At 32.7% G+C, this 11,911-nt stretch overlaps 1 protein-coding gene across 6 annotated transcripts; it reads right to left on the reverse strand.

Moving 5' to 3' along the window:
- Nucleotides 1-84: 84 nt before the first annotated feature.
- On the reverse strand, nt 85-6,637 carry BTR1L (binding to TOMV RNA 1L (long form)). Of its 6 annotated transcripts, none has more exons than XM_007010003.3 (9): nt 6,481-6,637; nt 6,230-6,341; nt 4,210-4,448; nt 4,025-4,131; nt 2,361-2,554; nt 1,306-1,367; nt 828-923; nt 689-750; nt 85-573 (listed from the first exon to the last, which is right to left on the reverse strand). In XM_007010003.3, exons 2-9 carry the CDS (start codon nt 6,312-6,314, stop codon nt 477-479), a joined length of 942 nt encoding a protein of 313 aa, XP_007010065.1. In that variant the 5' UTR covers nt 6,315-6,341; nt 6,481-6,637; the 3' UTR covers nt 85-476. The 6 variants fall into 6 exon arrangements, with proteins under 6 accessions (XP_007010065.1, XP_017985100.1, XP_007010066.1 ...); XM_018129611.2 differs by having other exon boundaries at nt 1,306-1,430; XM_007010004.3 differs by having other exon boundaries at nt 6,230-6,338; nt 6,481-6,634.
- Nucleotides 6,638-11,911: the final 5,274 nt, after the last annotated feature.

Below are 11,911 nucleotides of genomic sequence, written 5' to 3' on the forward strand. Positions count from 1 at the left end.
ACACAGAGGGGTCTGTTAGATGTTTATATAAATGGAGGGAGGGGTGGAATCAGCAAGGAACAAGCATAGAATAGGATCCAGGTCTCAAAAAACAAAGGTATCCGATCCCCATCCTCTCAAATTATAATTCAAGATGTTCAATGAAGCAGGCTACAACATAATAATATACCATAAGTAAACAACAGCTAGCTGTTACAATTATATAACCAAAAGGCAATCATATAGCCTATTCCAACATCATTTCCTCTTTTTTTTTTTTTTTTGGGTTTAAATCAATAAATTTAGTCTGTATGTTCCGATGAATCCTAAATAAGTGCTCTGCTTGATAAAAAAAAAAAATGTCACGTTTTTTGCTGCTACCGTCATACTCTCAGCTTTGTCAACTCATGATGTGCCAATGAATGTGGATATGTTTCTAATCGTAAGCGGTTCCACCAAAAGAGACTCGAACAAGAATGGTTCTCGTAACCCGAAAACTAATCCATCACCCTATCGGTGGCGTATGCTACCTTCTGCATTATCATGGACTCAGCTTGACGAATTGCTCTCTGTGATCCCGTGATTGTAACTTTCCTGCCACACCAAGGTAAAAGATAATAAGAAAAAAGTTTCCAAGGAAAAATGAAAAATCACCTCATAACTCCATGTTTTGCCTAGCTAGCAGATTGACAGTACTGAGATTGCATACCTATCTGTTGTTCCAGACATGAAATCACCTCTATCCGATATTTTTATCCTGGCCCCACTTAGCTGCAATAACAACATGCTCAAACTCAAACATAAGCAATAATACAGAACCAAATGATATCTATTTATCATTTACAAACCTGACTAATTTCCATAATATTCCTTCCGCCACGACCAAGAACCAGCCCAATATGCCCATCCGCAACACCAATCGTGACAGAGTTGCTACGATCCTCCTGGGTAAACATATGAAAGACTTCTCCGTCAAGCAAGATCTATTTACTACACATATAGCATGAGTCGTTTAATTGAAAACATCAGTCATCATGTGTTAAATGAATAATAAGGATTTTAGTGTAGAGATATAGAAAATGGGTACGACAGTCGAAATACTGTAATACAACAATTCTAGAAGAAGTAAGATGCAATTTGGCAGAAATGAGCTAATAAAGAACTATTCTATGTGTCTGCAAATATCAAACAAAATGCTTATATGAGTGTACTCTGTATAGATGCCAAAGTATAACAACAAATCAATATATTTTGCTTAGCAGTAAATGAAGTAAATAGCATCAGTCACCAGGTATCGTGGATAAAACATAAAAGAAAGAGATGAACCTTGTGATTCTGAAACTTCCCTCCAGCCCCGTTTGATGGATAGCTCATTGAATTGTAAGTCGCTGTTGCAACAGAAGGAAGCACATATGCATATGGAATACCATGAAAACCAGAGAAGAAAATACCTAAAATTTCAAGTTAAAGAAATCTTACTAGGACCAAGTATAAGAAATCTTACTAATAATATATCATGGTAATAACTCCACAAAGGACATACAATCAATATCAATACTAATTGCACATTAAGGACAACTCACATCATAAATTCACAAAGAAATGACCATTAAGAATCAGACTACTTGATGACAACTGAAAATATCTTGTCACAGCATTCAAAAGAAAAATTTCCAAGGAAGTGGACCACTGAATTTTAAGAACCCAAAAAAAAAAAAATCTTCCATAATATCTCATTAAAGTTAAAGGAGCCATCATGCTTTTTGTGCCACATTTTTTTGGAGACTATGCTTACTTCCAAATTTAATCACCATGTGGAGAAATCTGCAATCATTCTTCAGTTAGAAATAAATTGCATGGGTGCAGAACCTATCAATTTGTTGTGTTTGATTATGCCCCTTTGCTTTCAGGTTCGTGAGATCAGACTAGATGGCTCAGGTCCAGTGAAAAACAATATGACAACAGTACTATAAGCATGCAGACTATCCCTCTCATGAGGAGGAAAAAATGCCAAAGAATACATGTGAAAGTAAAAGTGTTTGATAACATCAGAAAATGACATGGAAGACTCCTGTCAGGCTTGGGCTTTGGGATAGATGCAGTGATGTAATGATGGTTATTATGGATTAAAAATTATGTGAAAGAAAAAAGTTAGAAACAACATGCTGATAGCCAAGCTTTAACGTTTAACTTAATAGAACAGTTAGAAAGCTCTGTAAATAATCAACTGTTGGCATATCAGGACCTATGACATAATTGTTAAGGCAATAGTAAGATAAGGGAGAATATAAAAAGCAAAAGTTATGTCCATAAAGCAGAGGCAAATGATGCACATATAGGAGTTTCTTTAGACTTGGTAGCCAAACAAAAAGAGAACACACCTGCATATGAAAATGGGGCATGCATGGCTTGTAAGTAGTGAGGGTCTTCACTAAGCTTGGACAGAATCAAATCAATTGCTCGCATCTGCTCATCTAGAGTGCCAGTCAGTGTCACTAGCCTATCATTCAAGCCATAAAAATTATTATCCTGTGGAGATATCTTAATGCCAGCTTGGGAGTCTTCAATAAATGACCTACAAAAAAGCATAAATAACAATCAGGACTTACCTTAACCGTTTAAAACAGTCAATACTCATACAAAGGACCAATACACACACACACACACATATATATAGTTGTTTCTTCAGTATATAAATATCTGCCATGCATTTTCCTCTCATGGGTTAGCAGCAAGCAGTCATGTTGTCAATGATAGTGTTCATACAAGGCAGTGAGGATGTTAAGAATTTTTAGGTCTAAATAACCATTTATAACTTCTTGCAGGGCTCAAGCCACATGCAGCAGGGGAAGCGACATACTTCCTGGATCAATATGACTTCTCAGTCCAATTGTGCTTGTGGAAGTTGTAGATAAATATAGAAAAGCACAGGCCAATTTAACACTATTATATCTTGCATTGAAGTTACTTTCGAGGAGGTTATTCCATCTCAAAGAACATGTCCTCAGTCCATTTAACATCCCTTGCATCAAATCAAGTTTTAAGGGACAATAACTATATATAATTGGTTCTTTTCCATGATTCTAAGCTGGTATCCAAGCTTTAGTAGAGCCCAATGTACTTAAACTGAAAAAGGAAGCAAATATGGCAGAATGTCTTGCAGTTCAGATCTATAGATGCCAACTAGACCTTCATGTTATGAAGCATTCTTCTCAAAGCCTTAATTCCGCATATTTAGATTTTATAATGAAACCAAAAGACCAATGACCAAATAAGCTTCTCCAAACAAATTACCCCAAGTTTTTAATCTTTTGAAACCATTTTGTAAAATAAATTTACTTCCAAATTCTCATCCAAGCCCATTCCACAAAAGATTTAACCATGATATACTCACAAACCTTGGTTAGACAGGTCTTCTACAAATGAAACCTCTGGCAAGTTGTCACATTTTGCCATATATACCTGAACTAATTCGTTTCCTAAAGCCATTACCATGACACAATCTACTTGGGCATAAGCAGGTTACCTACAGACAATGCTAGAAGTAACTCACTGTGATGCACCAAAAGATTGGCACTATGGTAATCTTTACTAAATTTATTCCTATTGGCAAGAAATGCTCCTTTCCATCGCATGTCTCCTCAAGTTAGCTCTCAAATTCATTGTAGACAACTCTTTGAATGTGAAGTTGCCAAATCATCCCCAATTCATTGCACACATTCTTAGACATGAATCAATTCCAAAATAAGTAGTTCATTCACCAATAATGCCTATCTGAATATCCTATAAATCAATTGTAGGTTAAAATTTTAACAAGGTTTATCCCCTGCAAATTAACAGCACAATGGAAGAATAAACAGGCACTCTTTATAAATAAGCAAGGTCAGTATGCTTCAAGTATGTCAACAGCACTAAAAATTATAAAATTCAAGTTAAAAAAATTGATTTCAAGCCTGCAAAAAATCATTTATTTCACTGCTGAAGTTTCAAAATTATAGCAACAAAAACATGTCCAATAATCAGACTATCCAAGTAGACTACTTACTTTATGGTAGCCCCTCCTTTCCCAATTATGCTGCCACAAGAGCTATTGGGAACAATTAGCCTAACTTTTGTTCTTGGTTCAACATCATCATTATCTTCAATATTAAGCTGACCAAGAGAAACAAACTTATGTTATCATCAGACATACATAGAATTTATAGAGTTAAAAGTTATCATAAAGATCACCTCATTCAATAATTTAGCAAGGATAAGTTCCATGGCTTTGAGTACTTCATCAATTGTTCCAGAGATCATAATGATCCTGTCTGATGTTCCTGGAAAAAATTCATGATTGCGTGACAACTGAATTCGAGCTCCAGATTTTGACTGAAATTCGGTAATTGTCGAACCACCCTTTCCAATTACAGAACCAGCCGCAGCATTAGAGACAAGAAACCTGATATATGTGTGCTTCTCTGCAGTTTCTGACAAAACAAGCAAGAGCAGAATATTCATCACTTGATTCAAAGATCAAAATTGCATTTGTAACAAATGAGGAATCTTGGAAGCAAACATGAACATTTCAACCATTAGAGCGATCTCCTTTTTAGTCCTACTATAAGAAGAAAATAAATGCTAAAGAAGAGTATCTATGCATCACTTCACACAATACCTAATTGCTAATGCACAAAAAAGATCATAGTAAATGCATAATAAAAACAGCTTAAATTTGGTGGATTCAGTACAACCAGTACTGCTTATTAAGAAATGCCACCCTGCATTTCTGATAATAGGTCAAATCATAATATTGTCAAAATCATCCATATGGAAGAAGTATAAACTCTGATTTAAAGAAAGCTAAGATCAGATTTACATTTTTAATGCAAGTTTTATGAACACTAAGCTACTAAATGATTACTCACCACCCAAGGAACTCGTATCCCTAAAAGACCTCCTTATTCTCATCACTAAATAAAACCTTAAGACCCCTCTTATCCCATCACTTTATATTAAAAAAAAAACAAATGAGAGCCGCTGAAGTAGATGGTAATTTTTAATGGACACATTATAGAACTGAAGGATATGGCTTAGAGAAAACTATAGGAATATGAAAGATTGAGCTCTTGCTGTGGATAACAAGATATGCTATTGATGTTATTATTAAACTTGATGGCCTATTATACTTAACGTATAGTTTCTATGAAGCTAAATCAATGATTTTAACAATATATTCTATGATATTAGAACCAACCAAACATTTAACATAGCCCTTCCCATTAATAATGCCAATTATTAATTCTTCAAAACTGGGGCTTAATAATTTTCACACAAAGATACCAAGAACAAATGCATGAAACAGCTATTGCATGTCATGCATACAAGAAGGAAAGAGAGGGTGACCACAAAACAATGTCTAAGATGCACAGGGCTAGCCAACTAGAAAATATTAGATGACCACCCCACACCCCTAATCAAATATTAGGCATCTCTAAAGATAAAGGGATGTCACTCCAGTTGTTTTCTTCTCTTCCCCTTACTAAGCATCCCCTTTTTATAGTCTAAGAAAATAAAACTCCCAAGTCAAAGAAATCAATTCCCTCATAATCTACTAGGACACCAATATAACATTTCCCATTTTCAGATTTCAATTACATTATGCTCTCCAAAAGTATACCTCATTAAAGCTGACTAGACAAGCTAACTGAATTTTAATCCCACTCTGCAACTAAACAATTCAAAAGATAGGTCTTCATTTAATTTCGCAGCTAATTTTTTAAATTTTACTAAAGAAAAATGAACACCAACAACCATAACAGAAACAACCCTTACTTTGAAATATAGCCCTCACAACTTTGTTCACCTCAGTGTCAATCACACTTTTTTGCAGTTATTATAGGAAAAAAAAACAGACAAAAAGATAATGCCATGTGAACTCCAGGATTTCTCATCCTTCTATTCCCTGAGTTTCCGCAGATTCAAGCAGAAGATAAAGGCTTAGAACAGACACTTCTTTTTCTCACTCTCCGCTTGCCATTCCTCGCCAAATGCAATGCTAGGGTTAGGGTTTCAAATTATCTATTAAAATAAATAAATAAACGAAATAAACAACCCGAAATTCAAACAATTTTACACATTAATCTTTAAATTGAAAAAGAAAAACAGAAAAACTTAACGCCATTGACACAAAAGAAGAAACAAACGAAAAAAATAAAACCTCAAAAATGAAAAGCTTCAACGAAGAAAAGAAGATCAGATCAGAAATTACCAGAAGTCGGCGATTTAGGCGGCGGCGGAGATCTCTTCCTCGCCGCCTCTGGTGATGACACGTAAGACGACTCCGTCGACTCCATTCCTCTCTTATTCTCTTCTCTTCTCTTCTGAACCAAAAACCAAAAATAACACTATATAAATAAACAAATAGACAAAAAACAATGCAGAGCTTAAGCAACGTAATCAAATTTCCTCCTAATTAATAGAATGTTAAACAAAGAATTAAGAAAAAAAAGAAATTAATACTTTTCTCTTTCAGTTCGCAGCTTTTCTCCTTCCTCCTCTTCTTCTCTGGTCTGAGCTGAAGGTTTCTGATTTTCCCTTTCTTTTTCGTTATCTAGCCATCGCTGGCTGGCTTTGAGTTTTTATTTTTGATATTATTTTACAATTTTATAATTTATTTAAAGCGTGAAAACCGCCTATTTTTTGTCAAAATTAATAATGTTCAATTGGGGATCGGTGGAAGGGGGGGCGAGGGAGGCCCACAAGGTTGCGACCACGCTAGGCGCTTCGGCTAACCTGTCATGATCGTGGCCCACTCTACTGCCAACTGTGAATTTTCAAACCGTTGAATTTCAGCTTATGATAATTAATTACTCACGATTTGAGATTGATTTTGCTTTTAAAGCCTAATTTTTTTTTGTGTAATTTAGAATTTTCAAAGCCCAACTTGTTTGGAATAATAAAAGAAAAGTGACATTGGTGAGAAGTGAGATCTACTTTGGGATTGAATTGGTTTTTTATTAGTGTCATGTTTCCATAGTTGAATTTGTCACACATTTATGTTACTATATTGTACTTACAAATCTAAAGATCTACTAGTCCTATTCTTAGGCTTGCCTTTTCTTTTAGTTCGTTTCATAACGGTAAAGCTTACTACTTCAAATGCAAAGATAAGAATCCGAATATTATTATAATGGATACCAATAATTCGAATAAATGACAGAATTTTTGCCGTTAAGGTTTACATTATTCATACAGTAACGCTATATCTATTTCCCAACAATTCAGACTTGATTTAGCAATTATTATAGTTATTTCTACCAAAAAATTGATTTTTCCCCACTTCTTTAAATGTTAAACCATTTGACACAATCTTTTAAAATTTATATGGACTATATACTTAATTTTACTCAGATTACTAAAATATAAAAAAAAATTAACAATTCATATTTGATTTCAAGATTATTACTATTTTTTACAAAAATAAGAAAGTTTTCAAATTTCCACACCCCTTTCTATCTTTGTATAAATAAAAAACAATGTAAAATACTCAAATATTTTTAAATTTTGATCAAAATTATATGAAGATTTATTAGATTTTAAAGTAAACACTCCATTCTAAAAAATATTTTCACTAGACACATAAGTTTTGTCATTAGTCAATTATCAATATTTTTATTAGTTTGATAACATGATAATATTTTTAAAATAATTTTACTTTTTATTAATTTTAAAAATTATGATTAAATAAATTATAATTTATTTTCAAAAACAAACCCGACCTCCTACTACTGGCAATCAAGGTTCCCAAAGAGCATCGATCTAGTGCTCTCTAGAGAAGTACAAGGTGAAGATGGGTGGTTAATCGGTACAAAAGGACATCACCAACTAGCTTGAGAGGAAGAAAACAATAAAAAAAAGAAAAAAAATGTATTTTAGACATTTCATATTTAATATTAATGTCGTTTAGAGGTTTAGGACGGAGTGTCTATTTTAAAAATTAATAAACTTTTATGTAATGTTAATCATAATTTAAGCATGTCTAGGTATTTTACCCGAAAACTATAAAATCATTTTCCACATCTCTTATGTACCTCGTGTTATAAAAATATAAAATCATTTTATATAACAAAGATAATTTGATGAAATAAATAAATAAGGCAATTGGTCAAATGGGTAATGGCATTCGTGGTTGCTTTAATAAGCCAACTACTAATGTCATGTAAACATACTTTTTTTTATTGACTAAAAATATTAATAATGAAATACCCCATATTTTGATATAGTGATAAATAAAGTTGGTCGAATGTGAATTGAGGCATAATAAGAAACTTTAGGAACCAAAGAGACAAGATAAAATTTTTAGAATAAAATAATATTAAAATATTAATATTTAGTCGGATGTCGAAATCAGACATGAAGGAGGATCATATGGTTGATCCAAGTAGGGGAAAAGATGTCAAGCCTGACTCTATAAAATATTTGTCATGACATACATGTGATGGATAACATGTTTGCATGCTAGGAGAGTCCCGAAAAAAATTTATAAAAGTCGGTATTGTACATAACAAAGTTGATTTACGCCTCGAACTAGATCAAATAGAGAATTTAAGATGAAATTAAGAATATTAAAGTCCCAGAATGGTTTAATATGGTGATTTGGAGTTCAAGGATCAATTTGGAGTTAAACTGGAATTTTCACTATCTAGGGGCAAAATGGTCATTTGCCACCTGAGGACAAAATGAGAATTTTTAGAAAAGATTTTTGGCCCCATTTGACTTATTGGAGTATGATTTGAGGATTAAGAAGTGAAAAAAAATTATTATTCTTGGTATTTTTCAGAGCATAGGGGTAAAATGGTAATTTGTCACTCCATGGGCAAAATAGTAATTTTTCACCACCAGGACATTTGTCCAGCACATGGTTTTCCCTTATTCTCATTTTGACCATTAACTAATTGTGTGGTGGAAATAAAAAGGATTAAAATTTTTAAAGTTTTAAAAACAGGCCAATGACATGATGTCATGTGTCATGCCTTTATTAATTTATTATTTTCCTTTTTAAAAGGCACAAAAATTAGCTCATCTTCCACCCCATGGCCGGCCAAACCAGCAAGAAGAAAGAGAAAACAAAAATAAAACCCTAGAGAGAGAAAATCAAAGAAAAAGTGTGAATTTTCAAGGAAATTAAGTGAAAAATGTGAGATTTTTTCTATTAAGCTTGAGTTTTCTTATTCCCAAGCATTTCTCCTTATTTTTCATGATTAAATTGCATGTTTTCATGGTGATTTAATGGCTGGTCATATGGGTCTAGAGAGAGAAACTTGTTGGATTGAGTTGATTTTGATATATGTTAGTGTTTAGTTTTAGTTTAGCATGTTAGTAAAAAAAATATGTAGAAAAACATTCATTTTTCTCATTACCTAGCCTTAGCTGAATTTTCAAGTCAATGGTCAGGAAGAATGTGATGTTATTATAGGTTATTTGATTATGAAATCATGGTTTTTGATATGAAAATTAATGAATTATAGAAAGAAAATCAAGTAGGAAAAATTGTGACAATGATACACCATTTTGGCTGAATTTTTCCAAGAAGGAATATGAATGTGGCTTTGCTGATTTTTGGGTTATTTGGCTAGACATTGGCGATTTGAAGCATTAGAAAAAAGAAATGGGATTAATTGGAGCTAAATTGGATGCGTATTTCAATTTATCGGGTAAAAGACCGAAATAGGTCAATACAGTGTTTAGGCAAAATTTAGACCTTTTGCATTTCATATCATGCATTAGTGATCTAAATTAGTTAGTTCAATTTAAGGGCAACGTAGTAAATTCCTTGATTTTATACTGTGTCAAGGTGGTGTGCCCTTCGACAAAGGCAAGGAAATTACGCTTGGGGATCACTAAGCTGAGTACACCCGAAATCTGAACTTTTGAAACTTGTGAGTAAACCTATTATCGTTTGAATTATCTAGAGTAGTTTTTATTCAATTTTGTGATTTGTGAAAATTATTTTAAATGATGAATTTCTTGTTTTATGAGAAGAATATGAATTTATAAAATAAATGGAATTATAAAATAAATTGAAATTTTTATAAATTGATTTGCAAATAGAATGTTGGATTTGAAAATTTGAGTAATTAGAGACCATGTGATTTATTGTAAATTATGATTTGAATTAAATGGCTTGTGATAAATTGGCATGATTGGTTGAATTTATACTTGTGTTAAAAAATATGAACTGTCTGTTTTGCCTTGATAAATTGGTTAGTAATGTAATTGCCATGCTTTGCCATTGAAATTTGATCAATTGGTGGATTAAAGATTAGCTACTGTAATGGCGAGGTTCCGTGGACCAACCTATTAGAGGGGCACGGTAAACTCCTTTATATTCTCACCTCGGTCGTAGAGGTGCGTAGGGTATCTCCTGAGGTGGGCTTTTTGAGTGCAGTTCACGTTAACCACCACGTGAAGTGAGACTCAGTCAACGCCAAGGAACGACTGTTTTTTTCTTTTTAAATAAAAACAAGTTTTATGATTATATAAAATTTTTCACAACCTTGACAGACTCGGTTGGGTACCCCTGGTCCAGGTGTCCCCGAGTACAGGATTTGGCATGAACCAAGTTTTGAGAAATTCACGAGACATATTGATTATTTGGTTGAAATGAATATTCGTGTTGTAAGAAATTTGCTAAAATGAAGTATTTTTAATTGTCTCCCTTTACTCGCCTTTAGATTATTTAAATGGTGTTTGTTTACTCACTGAGATTTTTTAATCTCACCCTTTTTTTTTATCCCATCATTTTAGGCCGGGTTAGCCTGTAGATAGCAGATATCGTCGAGAACTATAGTTGGCCATACTACTTCAAAAATTGTAGGTTTACTGTCTTTACTACTTTTGTTCATTTGTGGGCCCACGTAGCACTGTAAATTAAATTTCATACTTTGGTTTTCCGTATTATAGTTTGTATAAATATATTTAACTTTTACGCTACTAAAAATCATTTTCAGAATACTCTATAAATATTAATTTGTAAAAAAAATAAAATATTTTGTCGAATATTTTTATTTTATTTAAATGGTTATAATTCCATTTTAAATCACGTTTTAGACATTCAAATTTAATTTCGATTTTGAAATATGCATTTCTCGCTTAAGTACTACATTTTGGTCGAATTTGAAATTTTGGATGAAAAATGACCAAAATGCCCATGTGAAGTGAAATTTATTCTTCCACTGTTTTAAATCGGAAAAAAGGCTTAAAAGCCTCTAAAATACGACATTTGGCAACGATTAACCACATGGGAGATAAGAAACTGATACGAAAGCCTTGCGAAGTCTCGATATGGTATTCGAGGGATGAGTGCCTATCGGGACATCGTGGCGGTTGTCACGGACTCAAGGATGGTTTCGAGTCGTGACAAATAATCATTAAGAGAAAAAGTTGGGATAATAACTAAAAGTATTTGACTTAGTACCCATAAATAAATATCTCAGTCCTGATTGGAAATGATATACTTTCAACTCCATTTATTTTAGCATACCATTCTAGATTTCAGCCATATATAGAAATTTGACTTTGCTTAAGTACATTATATATGTATTTTTTAATTTTTTTATTTATCCACTAGTATATTTTATGATTGATATATTTTTTATTTAAATTTGCATTTTTTTCACTTTTTATAATTTAGCTTTTATTTTATACTCATTTTTATTTTTTATTTTTTATTTACTTTTTTTGTAAAAAAATTTAAAAAATCACCTAAACAGAAACTTAATTTCTATAATGACTAAATAATTGAAATCTATATTACCTTTGCCTATTGCTATTGGACCAATTGAAGTATTTTAGTTCAAATGAGTCTAAAAGTAAACTCCTACGATCAATCGTTGGTGAACTCGAGCCCTGCAAAATTACTACATCATTATATCATCATTAAATACAGCTA

The sequence above is a fragment of the Theobroma cacao genome, chromosome 10 (assembly GCF_053813885.1).
Source record: "Theobroma cacao isolate CCN51 chromosome 10, ASM5381388v1, whole genome shotgun sequence".
Lineage (NCBI taxonomy): Eukaryota > Viridiplantae > Streptophyta > Magnoliopsida > Malvales > Malvaceae > Theobroma > Theobroma cacao.